Genomic DNA, 20,192 nt, shown 5'->3' with positions numbered 1-20,192 from the left:
TAAGTCAGAGTTGAAATTGGAAAACCCTGTTCAAGACCCGCATGGATGGTGCAGTTTTCAGAGTAGATTTTCGTCGCTACCCCGATGCAAATGACAAAGTGACATTCTACTTTCCAGATACAACGAAACACTCAGGAATCTTCTAATGTGCACACAAATAGAAGTTCCGGAGAACCCCTTTAATCTCTCGACTGCTTTTGTAGGAATTCAGAATAAGAAATAAAACGGATTCTTGAAGAGAATGAAATGATTAAAGTGCTTAATGATCTAGATCTCCTTTAATTTTGTTTCTGCAATGGGATAGGTATTTATAGAAAGTAAACACAATTTTTCAAGAATGGATGTACCCCTTAATATTGGATGAGACATTTTCACAATGAATAGGCCTAACTTTTAAAGAATGAGCAACACATTTTCACAATATATTGTGTCTTTTCATAAGGTGTTTTTAAATTTGAATCTCTTTTAAAATAAATTTCAACATTTTCTTTATGTAATATGATCTCATTGTTTTAAGAAGTAGAAATAACAATTTTATTGGAAAATAAGTAGAAGTCACGAAAACAATTAAAATAAGACGAAATCACTTATTCACTAATTAAAAATTATGTATATTAACAATATGCTTAAATAATATTTTTAAACAAAATTTAAAATCTGTCAATCAATTAGAATGTTATGAAGGTTACCTTCTGTTTATTATCATTAATTTAATCGCTTAAGTCAAGTAGAGATAAATTGCTAATTTTAAGTTGCTTATTCGCCAATCATATCCTATTAGTATACTCAGGTGATCTTTATAATCGCGTATGGTTTATTTTGACGATCAGCCCATGTCCTAATTCAATAATAAAGTGATAATGGTGCAAATTCACACTAAAGTACAACAAACAAATTTGAAATAGATCAATAATTATCCACTATAGTTAATTACTATATATTATTTAGACTATTAATAAGTGAAAGTCCTGGTACGACACGAAGGGTATTCCGATAATTTTACATGGTCCAACTATTTCCCCTCCTTCAACATACATCTACAGATATCCTTTTCTACATATATCTAGACAGATCTTTTCCTTCTACATACATCCTACACAGATCCTTGGTCCAACTTGTTTTTCCTCCTTCTACGTACATCTACACAGATCCTTTTCTACATACATCCTACACAGATCCTTTTATTGCACTAGATTTTTTCTCACTGTAAAACCTCCGGAAGTGTCCATCTTCGTCTTCACCCTTAATTCGTGTCTCTGGAAGTGTGCATCTTCGTCTTTCACCCTTGAGGTATGCTTCTCCCTCTTGCCCTAATTTTCTTCAAATTTACCAATTTTATGGCTTAAATTCATTGTTATTGTCAGAATTTTCATGAACTCTCTTTTCAATGTTCTTTGGCTTTTTATCCATTGTACTGCTGAGCTATTGTCTGCTGCTTCTTTTGATTTTCTGGTGGGTTTTTTTGTTTGCTTAGCTTTCTCGTGGTGGGTTTGCTTCAAAAAATCAAAAATTGTAAAATTTTGACATGACAAACCCGGTTGAAGAATACAGTGTTTAATTTTTTGTTGAGTTTTCGGACTAAATTTACTGCACTTGGAATTTGGTGATTTAGTAGCCTTCTTCTAATTTTGGGTAAAAACTTGAGTCTTAGTTTTGATGTTGTTCCTTTGAAACCATTACTCTAAGCAGGACAATGAAAATATGGAGCTTTGTTGGCTAGGTTTTCTAATTTGATTGCTCCATATGGTCGGACAAATTTGATTTATCTTTATAATATAATATATAAAGTAGAATCTTAGTTTTGATGTTGTTCCCATGAAACCATTACTCCAAGCAGGACTATAATGAAAATATAGAGCTTTTGTTGACTGCGTTTTCTAATTTGGTTGCTCCATATCGTCGGAGAAATTTGATGTATCTTTATAATATGTAGCATATATAACAATCTTGTGTTGAAAGTTATATCAAAGTCTGCTTTCGGTTGGTTTCATAATGGGGCTGTTCACTACAAGCTATCAGCGCTCAACGCTGTCTTAGACTGAATGTTGATTACAAAATTTTCTAAAACCAATCACACAGAAGTTCAAGAAACCAGCCAAAAACATCAAAAAGATCAAAACTTTGATAAAATCAAAGTGCAGATTTTGCTATTATTGAGCGGTGGTGTAATAAATATACTTCTTAGGATTGAGCATTTGGCTGAAGCAAAAATGATCTCTTTTGACCCAGTTGTGAACTACGGAACTAACATTTACAATCCTTCCTTCAATCCCTGTCTGCTCTGCTGTCTCTACCATCTTATCTAATAGCATTTCTGTCAGCAGGAAATGACCTGTCCAACACCATATATGCCCAATTTAAGTTCAATCCTATACAAAGTTAAAGTATTTAGTATTTGGGAGTTTAATATCTACACACTGGAGGATAATTACAGGTACGTAAAAAGTGGAATTACTAACCTGAAAAATAAGTCATGTTACATGTCATAACAGCTTAAGTACACTGTAAAATATTTTTAACCTATAGTGTGAAAATTCTTTATTAATTCAGAGTAGATAAGAATCCAATTTTAATTAATAAAAGATTGTTATTATTATTGTTATCATAATGATCGCGTCAAGGTGGTCCTGAAGACTCTAGAACAGTAATTACCTAAGTAGTTTGTGGCAAATGAGAGCTCAAATTTGTCTTCAGAAAACTTCAACTTCTGTGAAAATTTCTCTGCATTATTTCTGCATGATACCATCAGTTAGTCCAACAGGGAGACAGTTGCAAAAGGCAGTCATACAGAAGAAAATAGAAACCAGAGACATCAGACATACATGGGAATGTGAAGAGGCAGTCCTAAAGACAAGAAGTGTGCACAAAATTTTTGAATAGAAGCAAATGAACTCAAGTCTATCTCCAATAAAATAATGTCAGCCCAGGGACTCTGTTTTTGAATAGCTTCCTTTAACATGGCTGCCTTAGATTATGTTTTTTCTTGTTCATGTTCTGTTTTGTTGATATTGATTTTTATTGTGAAATTTGGTTGTTTCATCAAGTAGTTTGTAAGAATTTTTTTAATTAGAGCGTTTGAGGTGTCGTAGCATTGCTTCATGCCCTTCTTGTGGTTTGAAAGCAAAGGAGACAACTTGCTGCATGGTCTGGTGAATGTTAACTTAGTACTTGTGACTGCTTAAGCATATTGTACAAAATTTTCATACTATAATTGCACATTCTACATCAATCTATCTAAACTTTTCTGACTTATGAGAACTTGGATGCTGCAATTGTTCGTTTTTATTGATAACCATGGTGTCTAGGCCAGCTTGCGCGCACCTTGGCTAATTCCATGTGGTACTTGCTGCTTCCTATCAGCACAGGTACGGGGTTATTTATGTTCATTTCTATTCAGATGTAAATGAATTAGGATTCACATATATTGACACCCCAGTGATTGAAGTTGAAATGTTAGATTTATCAACTAAAGCCTCCATTTCGGGAGATTCATTAAATTAGTCTGTCCATCTAAACTATTATATATCGGAGAATTCACTCTCTTAATTCAAATAGGTTGGTAGTTTTTATGTAATGGGGTGAGTGAGGAGGGCAGAATAGGATCATAGGATTTAGGGGTGACGTGTTACAAGTTTTTAAATTTCTGAGCACAAACCAGTACCAAAAACTCTAATCTTCTTTAAAGTTATCACAACAGGTTTAAGATCCAGAGCTTCGAAATATGCATGGTCGGTGACAGACTGGATATGGATATACTATTTGGACAAAGTGGTGGCTGCAAAACTCTTCTTGTTCTCTCAGGTAGCAGAAGGAAAATGTGCTCTCCAATTAGTCATATGCTACAAGTCTGTCATCCAATACTATCTTTTAATTGCGTTCTAGGTGTGACGTCTTTATCGATGCCTCAAGATCCCAAAATCTCTAGACAACCGGATTTCTACCCCAACAAGGTTTCTGATTTCCTCTCTATCACAGCAGCTGCAGTTTGAGCCAGTCCACTAACAATCTCTATATGGTAATTCAATTCTTTTGTCTGAAATGTATTTAGATTATGTACTTCATCTGTATATCCACTTCTCTTTAAGCTAAAATGTGGGAGCTTGAACATAGGCTATCTGAGAAGCTATTTAATACATTGTACTAAAGAGATTATGGAATGCCAACCATTCATACTATTTACCAATCAAAAAAAAAAAAAAATTAAAGATAAATGGTTCTTGAAAAACTGATATATGCGCTCAAGAACCTCTGCCATGAAGTGGTGGCTAACTTTTTTCATTCTTCTTTTTTGGTTACTTGGTGCCTAATGATGCAAATTAATGGAATATCATAGCATGAGCATAATGATCAATTTTATGAATATAGAATGTAAAGACAATTATAAACTATTCCCATGGACATATGACCCTTTATCAAATTCTATAGCTCTCTACTCAGATCCTCTTCCTCTTCACTTGCATTGACCGTGTAGAAGATTCTGGTAGGTTACTGAAGAAATAATCTAAAGTAAGCTATATCATTTATTTCCTAGGCGCCTTCAATCTATTAGTAAATTGTTGATTTGGTCAGTTGGTGAAAATATAATACTTTACAACTCATATGGTACTTTGAAAACGAAGGAGATTAATTGCTCCCTAAGCCATAATTAGTGGAAATAGAGAAAAAATGGGTTAATTTCAAAGATGTTAAAAGAACATGAGGACTAATGATCTAATGATAGATCACAGATAGGTATTATTGAAGTCGAGAATTATAAGATAATTATAAGGTTATAATCATAGCATTCAATTCTACATAAAACTGTGCTAAAGAACTAAAAGCTGAGAACTGAATATAGTTAGTACACCAACTGATGACATACATTTCCCAATGGCTGAAGTTATTGATGAGCAGGGGACTTTCATGAATCAGAATAGATGTCTTTCAGAATATATTGCCACGATGTGCTCTTTTGATGTGAAATTTCAGTATGTCATAGCTGGATAGAGGGTCAGACCATATATACGTATTCAACTCTTACCAGGTGCAACAAGCTTCGGGTTTTTAAAAATATCATAGATATGTATTTTTTTATTTTTTTCTAGAGAAGTAATGGTTTCAAATGTCGTTTTCCAATAATGTCATTAATTTGGATTGATGGTGTTCCTTTCTATGCGCAGGTTCCTAAGGAAAGAAAGTATATTATGCAAATGAAGGATATACCAACAATTGAGATTATCCATGTACGTGTTATAACTGTGTAAAGTAACAAATTTCAATATCTATATGTCTCTGTATGCTTCAAATGAAGATTCTGCTTTTGTTATATGTCCTAAGTGTTTCTTTGCTTCACTACATTATCTCTGACTTCCAAGCGTTAGGTTTATGATATAGCACCGAATTTTATTTTTAGTGCTGAGGCAGAGAGTATATTGTTGCTAATGAGCCACTTGCTCATAATTTCGCATGAGGCGCTGGAATTTCTAGATTGCATGCTTGAATTATCAACGTTTTATGCACAACAAAGATATCAAAGACTTAAAGTAGATTCACTTATCTTGAATTTATAGTTCTTGGTTTCTGAAGACCTTTATTATTGGTTTCTTTCAGTAACAACATGTGGTCTAGCACGAGAGGCTTTATATCTGCTCCGAGAGAGAAACAATGGGTTTGACATTGTGATCAGTGATGTTAACATGCCTGACATGGATGGATTTAAGCTTCTGGAACATGTTGGACTTGAGATGGATCTTCCCGTCATAAGTTAGTTCTCTTTCATTTAAGACTAACTATGTTTTATTCTAGACTAATTACTAATTGTACTGATTTTTCATATACCTTTTCCAGTGATGTCTGTTGATGGTGAAACAAGCAGGGTGATGAACGGTATTCAACACGTTGCATGTGATTATCTCTTAAAGCTTATACGGGTGAAAGAACTTAGGAACATATGGCAGCATGTACTCCTAAAAAAGATGCAGGAAGCAAGGGACATTGGAAATCATGAACTGGACCAATATGATGAAGTGTGGATGCTTAATGGAGCTGAAATCCTTTCAGGAAAGAAGAGAAAAGATTTTGAGAATAAGCATGATGAAAAAGAAATCTCTGATTCAAGACGTGTTGATTCTTCTTCCATGAAGAAAGCCAGAGTAGTTTGCACTGTCGATCTTCATCAAAAATTTGTCAAGGCTGTAAACCAGATTGGATTTGACGGTAAGTTCATTTAAATTTCTTTTTGCTCTCAAGTAAGTTGCACCAAATGATAAAAACCAATACTCTATGTGATGGATGCCTAATACAACCTTATGTTCTTATAATAGTGATATAAGTTACAAGTGAAGAGAAATGAAAGACACACACGCATACACACAGAAAACATTGAACATTAGCTCGAGAATTCATGAAGTGCTGTTGCCTGGACATGTGTCGTGAAGAAGATCGATAAATTTAAGTATGTTATATATTTTTCCCCTTCTCTATGTTTCAACATGATCAAATGTGCTTTTATAACTGTCTAAAAACTGAAACTATGGGAGGTTAATTTTAAATTTATTTTATTCTTTATCTTATTTCAAATCCTCCTCTTTGCATCCGAGATGAGAAGTATAAGTTAAAAATCAAGAATTAAATTATTATTATATTGCCCTTCATAGCTCAACAAACTAAAGGCAGAACTTCAGCTTCCAATACAATAGAGGGTAATTGTGAAAAAAGAGTAGGGACTTCAAATTGCTTATATGAAGAGGTTGAATTCTTTATTGTGAAAGTTGAGTTCTCATAAACTTTTATTCAGAATTGAGAGTTATTAGTACTTTTAGTTCATCGATAAAAGTTGTCCACCTGCCAGATATAAGTTATTATTCCAAAATTGCTTCTCTTTCTCACTTTCCCAGTGTTTGAGCTGACGGCCTGGTATAATTATGATTCTAATCTATTATCAAGGTATTGTAGACTTTGCACATCAATCCAAGTAGCAGTCATTGTGGCAAAGGTTGCTTTGCACTAGAAATATGTTAACAAACAGCGATAATTGAAATCATCTTCCTAAAACTTGGATTTGTAGACATTAGGTTGTTTGAGTTATTTCTTAAAGATATTTTTAAATTTAGCAATTCTTTTAATCAGTTGGTCATTGGGACAACTCTGGTGGAGAAGTTGAAGGATTTTGTGCTAGAACTAGAGTTTTCATAAGAGGGAATCATCCAGTTGAGGATCTAGTATTCTTGCCTTCTCCGGTGAGTGACAATTGAGTTGTTTTTTTTGCTATATTGTCACAGGTTGATTGTTGTATGTGAGCTTATTGTACTTGATATGAATTGGGTTGTTAGTTAGTTTCTTGTACAATTGATCAGTACATAATTGATGTTTATATTAAAAAAAAAAAAAAAAAGGGCAGCCCGGTGCACTAAGCATAGCGCGAGGTCTGGGGAAGGGCCGGACCACAAGGGTCTATTGTATGCAGCCTTACCTTGCATTTCTACAAGAGGCTGTTCCCACGGCTCGAACCTGTGACTTCCTGGTCACATGGCAGCAACTTTACCAGTTACGCCAAGGCTCCCCTTCAATTGATGTTTATATTAATATCTTAAAAATATACTACATTGTTTCCGTTCCTTGCCTCTATAATACTTTCTTATAGAATGTTAGTAACGATGTTTTGCAAAATCTGCAGGAAGTTGATGGAGCATCATATGATCCTAAGTTAGATATATAACATGAAAATTATGCTCCCAATTAATTATTATCTGGTTCCACTTTTATCTCTGATTGACCATGCAGGATTTATTTGTCGTGTGATACAAGCTAAGTTTGAGCTAACATTAAGATGAATTTACTTGATGACTACTGCTTTCTTACAACAATATATATCGACCATACTGCATGGCAGTTGAAAAAATATGGACAAAATAAAATTAATTTTGTAATGTTTAGTAAAGTATGTGGGATTTCACTGGGTATGTTGTTGTAACACTTAGTCAAATATGGAAGAATTTCCAAAGAATCTCAATATATTTTGCAGCCACCTATTCTCCTTTGTCATATAATTTAGCCCATGGTACGACCAAGAGCAATTCCGTAAATTACACTGGGTATCCTGATCCACACGTGGGCCTTTTGAGTTTCCACGGGGTACTGCAAAAGATATCCAGTTGCATTCACTCTTATACCTTCGCTAAACCAAAAAGGCTCTGTTTTTTCAGAGAAGAAAAAGGTATGTTTCTCTTTCTGAGTTTCTGTATAGTTCTTTCTTTTGCTTTCTCAATTTCTTCTTCTTCGTTTCCTTTGTTTAAGGGGCATTTTGGTACTTCATTAGCTTTAAAACACATTTTCTTCTTTCCTAAATCTATATAGACATCTTTCTTACTGTTGCAGTTCATGGAAGATATGCTGCTGGATTCCTCAAATTCTGCTATAGTGACACTTTATGTTGGCTCAAGAGGCAACTTGAGGATTCTTGTGAGCCTGCACAAGGTATTGATCACTTTTCATGTTCCTCACTATCATTGTTATTTGTTTTAACCCGTATGTCCCTTATAATACAACAACAGCAGCATACCCAGTATATTACCACAAGTGGGGTCTGGGGAGGGTAGAGTGTACGCAGACCTTACCTCTACCTTGGGAGGTAGAGAGGCTAGAGAGGCTGTTTCCGATAGACCTTCGGTTCAGTTTAGTCAGCAGAATACAACTCAAATTACTTGTAATCTTTTTCCCATCTGAATTAGACATATAGGACATATCTTGAAGCACTTCTGAATAATCCAAAAGTGCACTTTGCGCAACACGACCTAGCTTCTTTCTAATATAGATAATGTCTGATTAAAGATGGATAAGATTCAATTTGAGATGAAGATTACAGCATTTTTACCTACAGATTACAAAGAGCTAAGAGAGATTTAAATTCTAAAGAACACATTAAAGTTATGAGTGTGAATGTCTTTTATAATGACATACATGTTTTCATATACATAACTAATGAGATAAAAACTTTTGGCTTCATTTCCATTGAAAGAATTAGTTGCAAATTAATTTTGATAGAATATTTTATGTAGGATAGATAATATACACTTTTGATTTTTATGTATTCCTGGTGTGGGTAAAGTTACATATGCCATTAAAGAACCCACAGCCCTGAAATTTGTGCGTAGTATTTCGTATTTGTTGTAGAATTTTTTCCATTTGTACCACAATTTGTTATATAGAAAACTATTTAAATGTGAAAAAAGCATGCATTTCTGGAATGTGTAACAGTATAACCTGCTTTTGTCTTTTGTTTTCTACTTAGCAATGTTTTCTGTGAGAGGCTTTTAGTAAGTTCATTAGAAGTAAAATGAAAATGGGAGAGCTTGAGAGACGCATAAGATGTTGCAAGTTGCAACTGCCATACAGTTCTATTTGACGCAAACAATTGGCGTTATTTCGTAACTTATCTTTATCAGGTTAAGATTAAGGAAAAAAAAAACATAGTTTACCTGAGGAATATAGCTTCGAGGAATTGTTGAATAAGATATAACGTACGGGGGAAATTGGAAGGGGAAGAGGGGTTCACTGTACGTACATTATAAATTTATGATTAATTTTTCAATCTGTTCTTTATGTTTAGTATTGTATGTATCACTGATTATATAAATGTAACACACAAATAATTAAGTTACATTTGCTTGGGTTATATCCTGTATTTCAAAAAGGCAATGGCGCACAAATTAGATCTTTTCGTTGAAATGGTATTACTACTATAGAGTCCTTTAGCAGCTCACATCACCTTCACCTTACTGATGCTTTGCATATTATTTAATTGGTTTGTGGCTAACTATTTGTGATATTGACATAGGGCTGGCCTCACTCTGATTTTTCGGTGAACGTGTGGTAGGGTACTCCTTTCCGTTTGGGTAGCATGCATATTCAAGTACTGTTATGTGCATAAGAAATGGATTCTGCATCATTTAGCTCCAGAACACACAGCTCCTTCAAGGAAGTGGCTAAATGGAATATCTGTGTGTTCACACAACTCTTTTAATGGCCCGGAGTCTTTTTTAAAGCTATAATGGAGCACAAACATGGATCTGCCATGGACAATGTTTTGAATACATATGTTAGCACATAATAGGCACCTCCAGATTGATTACTCAAGCAAGTATTTGTTGGACAAATAGTTTAATATTCTATTCCAGTATTTTTTAGTTGTTGCACTACTTCATTTGTAGATTTCTCAATCCTGACTTCACTGATATTTACATGTTTTTCTCAGGTTCCTCGACATGTCCCTATGCTATGGTTTTTTGTAATGCAGAAGATTGGCTACTGAGATTGGAACTTCGTCCACCACACTACAACTGTTAAATTAGGATTTCCTCATGATGTATCTTATAGATACATTTGGTGTATTATGTCTACAATAATAAGTAGTAGTTATATTTTTGGTGTATTACGTCTACAATAACAATGCTTGCAAATGGTTTAACTAAACAGTACTTGTGTTTGTTGTACGTATTGTGAATATATATAGTAGTATTCTATTAAGCATGTATTGCAGTAATCTTGTGCTCAATTAACTTAGATGCTATTAAACGTTGGTGTTTGCTGCTTTATTCTTTGATCATATCTAAATGTTGCAGGAAACATTAAGTATTCTCATTGATTAATGTCACCTATAGGTTATCAAAATGCCAGGGACTTGTGAGAAATTACACGTTCGTCCTCTTTAAACTTTTGTCGCTAATATTGTTAATTTGGCAACTCTCATCATTGTTGTTTATCTATTCATACCAAAGAAATCTCATTAATTCTGTCCATAATTGCATATATTCTTTTGGTGCATATCCTATCTTAAGACTTATATGAGATCACGTTTTATGAATTAACTGTTTTTTTTTTTTTTTTTTTTTTGCCTCCCATCCTTTTTTCTCTGTCTTGGGTATGGCATCGTAGAGCAAAAGGGGAAACACCAAATGAGAACAGAACCTTGCACGTTACAAGGGTATTCACGACTGAAGAATTTCTCAATAAGGCCTGTTTTATTGTACATAGTCTATTTCTTACTTGGTCTAAAACACATATACAAATTAATTATGACGGGCCCGTTGGATTGTGAAGTGATATTGTTTACATAAAAGTACATTTAAGCCGGAATTTTCAGCCCGCGCTCACTATCCCTTTTAGTTGTTCAGCAAATGAATGTGCATAGTATCATTTCTATTTTGTAAATGTAGTCAACTTGGGGCTATTACTTTTTTTCTTTTTCTTTTTTGTGTGGTCCTACTACACATTAAAGTAAGTATGAAATTATCTTCGCTAATATCGGACCTCTTTTGTGCAGTGATTTAGGCATAAGCCCGTGCAGCTATCTAGTATATATTAGAAATGACAGTTTGGGGTGGGCGAACAGGGACGAACAGGGATAGTTTGGTAATTACGTGTTCATTTAGGGATTAATTGGTAATTTGATTATCATTCTTTTCAACGAAAACACGTGATCTGCATCTTTCATTTTGTGTGAACACGTGTGCAATTGTGACTTGTACAAAATTTAATAAGAGTTGTATTCTTTTGAAAATACTGCTTGAATGAAAACAGGTTTCCCACACGTGTCATAACCGCTTTCTTCCTTCATATTTCTTCTTCCGCGAAGTTCTCGACTTCTTCAGAGAGGATCGACGAGTGTTGTTGATTGCCGAAGCTTTTTCATTCTCTATCGACTTCTTCTTCTTCTCCGAGTTTTCTTTTGTGATTTTCTCTGTTTTTGCACTCCTGTGTCTCCTATCTTCGATTTCTTTAGTTCCAATGGATTTGTTGTTGTTTCAATTGATAAATTGGGGTTTTGATCTTTCATGAAGACCAAGATTATTGTGAAACAGAAAGAAAATCTTAATCTTGAAAGGTGACGGGAATGGCAGGGAGTCCTATTTTTTCCTCTTCTCATTCGTATCCTCCATCTTCATTCGCAACTGACTCCCATAGCATAAATTGAATTTACTGAAGGCTATTGTGGTATCCAGTGGCGGACCCAGGATTTTCACTAAGCGGGTTCAATATATGAAAAAAATAGAGTGGACAAAAACATTCAAATGGGAGGTAGAGATATTATTTTTCCGTAGACCCTCGGCACAAGGACAAGCAATTCAAATCAATACAAAAAAAAATAATAAAAGAAACAACGGAAGCGAATAAGTCATGATAGAGCAATCTAAAAAGATGTGTGCAGTTCACCAAGTTGTATTATATTTTCACATAAGTCATAACAAACTCCATCAAGGACTAAAAAAGTAAAAATGACATACCATTCTAGTAAAGCTTATGAGCAGCAGACTCTTCCTTCCTTGTTTGCCCATCAAATAGGATGCCTCCATTGTAGTTGAAGCAGCTGGCTTTGGGGCGCGATCATTAGTTGGAGCCTTTTCCTGGTTGCGAGTAGTCTGAGAATTGTTAGCAGGCTCTCCACTTCCAAACAGACAGCTATAGAAAGTTACAGAGAATTCCAAATTCTTGACCATAAGATTGATAGTAGCACCAAAATAAAGTTTGATTAATTAAAATATATTATTACAATTGTATTCTACGAGTTTTCATTTTTTGAAACCTATTCATAATACTCTCATCAGAAACGGTCTTAAATATATTTTTTTCTACATAAGGCACCATACAACCGCTCATGAATTCGTCATCCATTCGATTTCGCAATTCACTCTTTATCAACTTCATCGCCGAAAAAGCTCTTTCAACTTTAGCGGTGGCGACCGGTAGGAGAAATGCAAATTTTACAAGGCGAAACACAAGGGGATAATTTAAATGTTTCTTTGCCTTAACTAGCTCTTTAGAAAGATCACCAAGTCCTTTCAGGTTGGAGAACCTTTCATCAACATCACGGACATCAACAATATAGGTCTCAAGCTGAGTTTTAAGATTAACCATTATATCTTCACCAAAATCATCAGGATATAATTAAGTCATTCTCAATATTTTATTGATGTCAAAACTAGAAAATGAGTCAACTGGATTCAAGCAAGCAACTCCAATAAGCAAATCCGTTATCTCCTCATTAAAACGATCATTGAGCTCTTGAAGTTGCCAATCAATAATCTTAAAAAATATATCGACATGATAGTGATGTGAGAAAGTATGCTCCGCAACTTTACGTCGAGATCTTCCAAAATTAATATAGAACTCATCAAAATTAGGTATCAAGATATCATACTTGACACAAAATGCGGACACATTCTCGATAAGTGGATCCCATCCTTTCTCTCTCAGATCTTGCAATCGTTTCTTCGCCACTTTAACAAGTAACATGGCATTTGCAATATCTTGTTCTTTCTTTTGTAAGGATTCATTAAGCTCATTTATAATCGCCAAAATATCTCTCATTAAGTGCAATATGAAAGCAATTTCAAATGTTTGACAAACTCTAAGATATCCTGTTGCCTTACAACTATCTTCAACACATTCAGAATCAACAACAATAGTATCAAGAACATCAGTAATAGAGCCAAACATACCGATGAAGTTCTTAAATGATTTGTAGTGTGAACCCCAACGAGTATCAGCAGCTCTAGCAAGACCAAGCTTTTGATTCAAGCTCTTACCAGTTTCAACCTCACCCATATTTAGTGCCTCTTGAACTTTTTCTGCTTGAGATTCTCGAAGTTCATCCATGCGTTTAAAAGAACCTCCCACTACATTTAAGACATTAGAAACCAACAATACAAGTTCTCCAACCGGAAGACATTTTTTAGATACCCCGACAAGATTCAATTGAAGTTGATGAGCAAAACAATGAATCGCATGAGCTGATCTACTTTCCTGTTGAATCAAAATTTTAAGGCCACTTAGACGCCCTTGCATATTGCTTGCTCCATCATAGCATTGTCCACGTATATTAGATAAACTCAAAGAATGTTGAGCAAGGTAGTTAACAATTGCTTCTTTTAAACATAGAGCACTAGTATTACGAACATGAACAATCCCAATAAAGCGTTCCACCACAGATCCCCATCTATCAACATATCGCAAAACAATTGCCATTTGCTCCTTACGTGACACATCACAAGATTCGTCAACTAGCAATGAGAAATAGTCACCATTTAGGTCCTCCATAATAGCTTTAATTGTTTCCAACTTACATGCGGTGATAATATCTTTTTGAATTTTATGAGAAGCCAATTGATTGTTTTTTGGAGCCTTCTTCAACAAAAGATAACTAATTTTATCACACCGCTTCGCATACCATGAAAGAATTTCAAGAAAGTTACCTTTGTTTAATGATGATTCATCTTCACGATGTCCACGAAATGCCAATCCTTGATTCAAGAGGAGTCTCACCACCTCAATTGAAGCCTTTAAACGAATTTTGTGCTCAAGCTTAGCTTTATTATCCGGCTTTACAAATGCAACTTGAATTGACTGTTCTTGTCGCATTAGATCTTCACACTTCTTCTTTGCCCGGTTGTGATCACTGTTCAACTCACCAACGTGCGTATCTAATCTTTTCTTTTTGTGCCAACTCTTGAACCCTATACTTGAAAATGCTTCGCCTCCACCTTGATGAATGCTTTCATCTTTAAATAAATAACAACACAAACAATAAGCAGCATCTTCTACCACACTATACTCCAACCAATCATGGTATTTTTTATACCATTTACGATTAAAACGACGTTTATATCCGTAAAAATCTGTTTGAGGAAACCTAGGAAGTCGAGGTTGATGAGGACCCCTTTGGATATATGCTCGTTTAATCTCATCACGTTCATCTGGATGATAGTCCAGAATGGGTATTCTTTTATTTGGATCCGCTGGTAGAGAATCCAAATCTACTCCTTGCTTTTGTTTTTTAGTATAATGATGATTTTCTTCTAACTGGTTCAAGTTTTCTTCCACACGAGGAACATTTTGAGCGGATGAACTTGGTTGTGGAAACTTGGACGATACTGTAGAGAAATATCTCTTCATTGGACTTTGAAACTGGATTACAAAATTAAAATTCTAATTAGAAGTTAGAACAATAATATAACAGCATAAAGAGGCAGCAATAAAAGCAAAGACATAGGTAAAAGGTTCATTATCATTAACTCTTCTATTCTATTATAGAGTTTTATTGTAACTGTAGAAAAAATGGCATCATGCTTGAGAAATATTTTATTATGAAAACTTTGTTTTCATGCTACCTATTCCTTCCATTACATGCTTATATTTAGCATCCAAAATCCCAAAATCAATTTTCTTCAATTTTAAGTGGTAGGGTTTTTCTCAAGTGAAGAAATCAAAAACAGCCACAATAATTTTATTTATATGGAAGTACAGAGTAAAGGACAAAGAGGTGAACTTGATCGATGCTTGGTGTTGGGTTGATGCAAGAACCGAACTTGATGATGAAATTTGCTTCAGCTGAGACTTGAGAGAGATGAGCGGGAGTTTGAGATGGGGGATTTCACTTTTCAGTACCCTTTTAGATTGGAATTTGGGTTCTTTTTGTATTTTAATTCTATTATATTAGAAATTGAAAAAAAAAAAAAAGGGGGGGGGGGGGGGGGGGGAAGGGAGTAAGGGACGAATGTTGCTCTGCTAGTGGTTATGACATAATATTATTACTTGTGTGGTAAAATTTTAATTTTAAATGACTACAAGAAAAAAAGATCGCCGATATGTTGTAGATGGGTTTCGAACTCGCGACCATTCAGCAACTTTTGAACCCACTTGCCACTGCGCTGAGAATTGGATTTGGTTAAAGTGGTGTCAAATATTAAATATATCATTCTATTCTTTCACAAACTGAATAAATATAATATATATACACTGTAATTTTTTGACAAGTGGGTTTATATGAATCCACTTGAGACCATGTGGGTCCGCCCCTGGTGGTATCTCCCGAGCCTTTGTCTCATTTGTTAACTGACTTTTTACATGCATGCCTTCATTGACTGTTTTTCTTTTGTCAATTTTATAGCAGTCGATGGCATCAAGAAAAACTCAATAGGAAAGAATAGACAAAGGCTATGTCAATAAAATTCCCCAAAGGTCAGTAATGCACTTATATTCTGTCAATTATTGTGGTTACATGTTAGCTTATTTACGTTTTACAATAGAATTGGCAAAAAGTAGTAATTTAAATTAATTGGGTCTATCAGTAACCAGCTAGCAAGCAGTTTGTTCTAATTTTGACCATTTAACTGAAAATAACAGTTGGGCTTGCATTAGAGGCAACGGGGTTGATGAAAATCAAGGCGAGGTAGATAAAGAGTAGATCACTAGACGTCATTTTTGAATTTCTGAAAGTCTACATTCGCTGGTACAGGGGTGTAAGGAGTTTTTATTTAAAGAAGCATTCCTTTTTAGTATTTTATATGTTTTATCTGTGTGATAAATGGGTGTGGTTATGCCCGGAAAGACAGTTCAAGTATAGTCTGCGGTTATTATTCCTTTTATTGTTACCAACTCTTCTAACAAATCATGATTCAAGAATAGTATTTTAGTTTTCTCCCCAGATTTACTATTTTTTCTTGGATCACAATGAAATTTAACTTGGGAAACTTCTGTTTCTTGAGGATTTAATGGTTATGACTGCTGAATGCATGTTTTTTATGTTTACAGAAAAGTCAATTCTTTTGGCTTGAATATGGGCAAGATAGGAAGTGGTTGTTTCCATCAGTGAAGAAAGTTGTCAAACATTCTCCCAAGGATTCATCAGAAAAGAAGGTTAGTTCACTCTTTCTATGTAGTTTTTTTTTCCATCTTATTATGACAAGATCAACAGAAAACGAAGAACAAAATCATAATCTTAATGTCACTAATATTTCAAGTACAATTTTAGAGCAAGATATTCTTTATGTTATGCATGTTTAGAGATAAATCTTTCTGGGACCCTCCACGTTACTCCTAAAAATTCATAATTTTGAGAATACAAATCTTATTACTTTTTGTACAACCGCATATAGCAGTGTTCGTACATATAAAATTTGACACGTACATAGTCTAAAGGATAAGGAAGTACATAGTCTAAAGGATAAGGAAGAGACAACGTCAGTGCTACTTTGGTTGTTCTATTTGAATCAATAACCAGAGATTATCTCACACAGTCGGAGCGTGGATAGTCTATAGACATTAAACATCCTTCAACGAATCATCCCTGTTGGCACATATACTGATCTACCTTTAGGTTTTCAAGTAAAAAAAAAGTCCAAGTTTTCTAGATTCAGTTAGGAGTATCTCGATAATGATGGCCTTACTGAATAATAGAAGTGTGCTCACACTGGTAAATGTTTTTCCAATTATTAACTAGCTTGCTTTAGCAGCTCTTCATAGAATCTTGATAAGTCTGGTACTATTTAAAATAAATAACCAAGTAGCCTAAGAAGTTTCTACGGAAAATTATTTGGAGCATAGAGTATTTAGACCAAAATGTCGCATTCACGGATAACAAAAATATCAAGAATTGATTGCATAAGGAAATTAGTTTATTATCATAGCTATGGACAATAGTAAAATTGATATATAAAATTATTTTAGAAAAAAAATCTCAAATTCACCAGCTATCTATCTATCGTTATCCATGCAAGAAACAACGAGCTTCTTTCAACATACTCTACCGACTTAGAGGGCATTACTTTCTTAATTTTCTTTTCTTGAAAGCTTACTACCTATGTTTTATGGTAAGTATTTATTCTTTTCAGTGAATAGGAATGATATACTACAGAAGCTTTGAAGTTTGAAGCATTTCTTTTCATGCTTACAGATGAAGGGAAACCAAAATATTTTTTCAAACCGTTTTTATCATAGAATTTTTGTTTCAGGTAGAAAGTTGAATGTTCTTATTGAGACACTTACATAAAATTTCTTCAATAAGACACAATCTGTCCTTGCTCGAATAATTCCTTTTGAAATGATGTGTGCTCCACATAAATTGATAGTTGAAGTTTATTGAAGGTTTCACGAATTCTAGCAAGGCATGTGAAATTGATTATGTGGTATTTTCGTGCATGATACGCTATTATGTGAAAATAAGTTGAAACATAATAGTGCATTGTTACTATAGTTAAATCAGGAGCAGATTATCATATTCTTGAAGAATGATATTCCACCACCAAAAGGGTAAAGAATATGAACTTTCCTGTAACATAACTCCAGCTCAATCTTAGTATATGTGCTTAAGAAGATTCTTGCTAAAAATTATTCAGCAAAAAATATAGTGCCTTTGAAAGTGGATAGCATAATTAAATCTGTGGTTGCTCTTTTTCATCCTTTTTTGATAGTGACTTCCAGTTTACCTGTAGTTCTTTTTGTATCAAGATAGTTTTCTTAAAAATTCTTATTATACTAATTGTTTTTATCTGCTTTTGATTCTATCAGGTTTGCTAAAGAATTCGATTATTCTAAGATCGTATTTGGTGGTTAGTTTCTAAATCAAGTTATATTATATGTTGTTTTGAATTTATTACTTTGGATAAAGCTAGGCTGGAACACTCATTACGATTAGAATGCTGAAGAAAAAAATTGCTGCTAATTTAACTGAATTTAGTAGTCGTACTTTCAATTCTTTTTGATAATATTAGTTTAGCTTACATAGATACTTTAGTTGCCATCAATTAACTGATGCGAGCATCGATGTAAACGTCAAGTATGGTACAGAGTGCACATATCTTAGGATAGACTAAACACTAGGCAAGATTATCTTTATATTTTAATGTGTTCCTGCTACATTGATTTAACATTTAGAGATTTTATATTATACTTCAGTGTATGTAGAGGTAGAATAATGTTGTTTTTGTTATTATTTTGAATGAATGAGGAGACGGGCAACAGGAAACCTGATAAGAATTTTTTGTCCATGTATTATTTGTTCTTTTTTTTTTTTATATTTTTATTTTATTTTTATCAATTACCTGGACATAAATCACCCAAAGGTTTCTCAGGTAATTCTATTGCTTGAACAAATCATTAACTGGGTAGGTAATTTAATATTTCTGCAGATTTGTATGAACGGATATTTAATGGTGTTAGATGCATATGCGAAGTTTTTTATACTTACATATAGCCAATATTCATTCTTTTACTTTATAACTCATAATATTTATTTTTACACTTCTCTCGACTCCAATTTACTTGATTTGTATTCACCTGTTTTTCCAGGTACCTCAAAATCTCCTTATGTTGTGATTTTTGGGATGCACAAGAGTGAAGACTGGCTATTAAGCTTGGGACTCCAACTCATTGCAAATGATAGATTAGGATTTGCTTTGTTGTAGTCAAAGACGCAAACATTACAAATTATGAATTCAGATATGATTGTGTTGTAGTTGTAGTTGAAGACACAACAGTTCTTATATTTGTTGGAAAGGTTGAAGAGAAGTGGAAATCTAATGCTAAAGTTGTATGCAATTCATTTCATCTTTCTTAACATTAGTGATTCAAATAGACAACTTGGAAAAACATCTTACATTATTCTATTGTATTAAAACTGCCAGTTACATGATATCCTCTTTTCAGTTTGATTTTAGAATGAAAAATGGGATGATCACATTCTACTGTGTTTGGAGTTGTGTTGAGCCGCTTATTTGGAGTTATGTCGTATCTATATCATATAAGCTTAAGCAATATTAGCTCTATGTTTTCCATGTGCTACTTTTTCATTTTCTCTTAATTCTTTAGTGCTCTCCTCACCACCAAATGACCGTAAAAATCATCACTTGGAAATATAAAATGTTGGGCCCGGGCTAAGCCCCTCTAGTATAAAGTATAACATAACAAGCGGCCAGTGCTTGCAAATTTATTCATCAACTCTTCATACCGTATCATTTCCCATAATAATCACCCTCAACGTCAACTTGGAGTAACGACTTTTGAATTTCGACTCCCATGTGTTGACACCTAATTTTTGACGTCCTGTAATTTATTTTAATTACTCAGAGTCCTTGAAAAATAAATAAAATGACCTATGCACCTTAAAGGGTTTAAATAATTTTTATAAATTGTTCAGATCAATATTTTACTCCTTTAAATTGGTGAAAGGTTTTTCATGACATCACAAATTTATTTAGAAATTAATTGGTACTTTTATGACATTTATGATGCTTGTTAGATTTAATCAAAGAAAAAGGGAATTTTGTTTTAAAATAATAATCATTATTTAATTGTTAAATTGTCAAAAAATAAAAATTAGCAAATACTTTATTCCCTTCAATCCAAGGAGTTTGAGTAATTTAAATAATTAACCATTTCAC

General features: G+C 33.9%; 2 protein-coding genes across 19 annotated transcripts in view; one reads left to right on the top strand and one right to left on the bottom strand.

Annotated features, from left to right (window-relative positions):
- LOC132610761 (uncharacterized) overlaps nucleotides 1–3,387 on the bottom strand; it is a 35,653-nt gene extending 32,266 nt beyond the window's left edge. The window contains exons 1-4 of the mRNA XM_060325123.1: nucleotides 3,322–3,387; nucleotides 2,789–2,844; nucleotides 2,653–2,732; nucleotides 2,250–2,332 (exon numbers count right to left, since the gene is read on the bottom strand). Of these exons, the coding sequence (XP_060181106.1) occupies nucleotides 2,250–2,332; nucleotides 2,653–2,732; nucleotides 2,789–2,844; nucleotides 3,322–3,387 (285 nt within the window). The remainder of the gene's footprint in view (nucleotides 1–2,249; nucleotides 2,333–2,652; nucleotides 2,733–2,788; nucleotides 2,845–3,321) is intronic.
- On the top strand, nucleotides 1,037–19,249 carry LOC132633368 (two-component response regulator ARR11-like). Of its 18 annotated transcripts, none has more exons than XM_060349788.1 (11): nucleotides 1,037–1,290; nucleotides 3,698–3,801; nucleotides 3,883–4,015; nucleotides 4,894–5,023; nucleotides 5,160–5,222; nucleotides 5,590–5,742; nucleotides 5,827–6,195; nucleotides 7,108–7,217; nucleotides 8,356–8,454; nucleotides 9,815–9,849; nucleotides 10,232–10,519. In XM_060349788.1, exons 6-11 carry the CDS (start codon nucleotides 5,676–5,678, stop codon nucleotides 10,266–10,268), a joined length of 717 nt encoding a protein of 238 aa, XP_060205771.1. In that variant the 5' UTR covers nucleotides 1,037–1,290; nucleotides 3,698–3,801; nucleotides 3,883–4,015; nucleotides 4,894–5,023; nucleotides 5,160–5,222; nucleotides 5,590–5,675; the 3' UTR covers nucleotides 10,269–10,519. The 18 variants fall into 18 exon arrangements, 14 of the variants coding, with proteins under 14 accessions (XP_060205771.1, XP_060205788.1, XP_060205805.1 ...); XM_060349805.1 differs by having other exon boundaries at nucleotides 4,894–5,039; XM_060349822.1 differs by lacking the exon at nucleotides 4,894–5,023 and adding an exon at nucleotides 3,311–3,365 and having other exon boundaries at nucleotides 3,686–3,801.
- The last annotated feature ends 943 nt before the right edge of the window (nucleotides 19,250–20,192 follow it).

Source organism: Lycium barbarum, chromosome 1, assembly GCF_019175385.1.
Source record: "Lycium barbarum isolate Lr01 chromosome 1, ASM1917538v2, whole genome shotgun sequence".
Classification (NCBI taxonomy): Eukaryota; Viridiplantae; Streptophyta; class Magnoliopsida; order Solanales; family Solanaceae; genus Lycium; species Lycium barbarum.
Note: the sequence above shows the minus strand (reverse complement) of the source record. Positions and strands in the feature narration are given on the sequence as shown.

Bases quoted from the DNA above. Each gene is read 5' to 3' on its own strand.
- LOC132633368 (XM_060349788.1), top strand. From the start codon at position 5,676: ATGCCTGACATGGATGGATTTAAGCTTCTGGAACATGTTGGACTTGAG. The intron at 5,743-5,826 runs GTTAGTTCTCTT...TACCTTTTCCAG, and splicing joins GATGGATCTTCCCGTCATAA to TGATGTCTGTTGATGGTGAA. The intron at 7,218-8,355 runs GTGAGTGACAAT...TTACTGTTGCAG, and splicing joins TAGTATTCTTGCCTTCTCCG to TTCATGGAAGATATGCTGCT.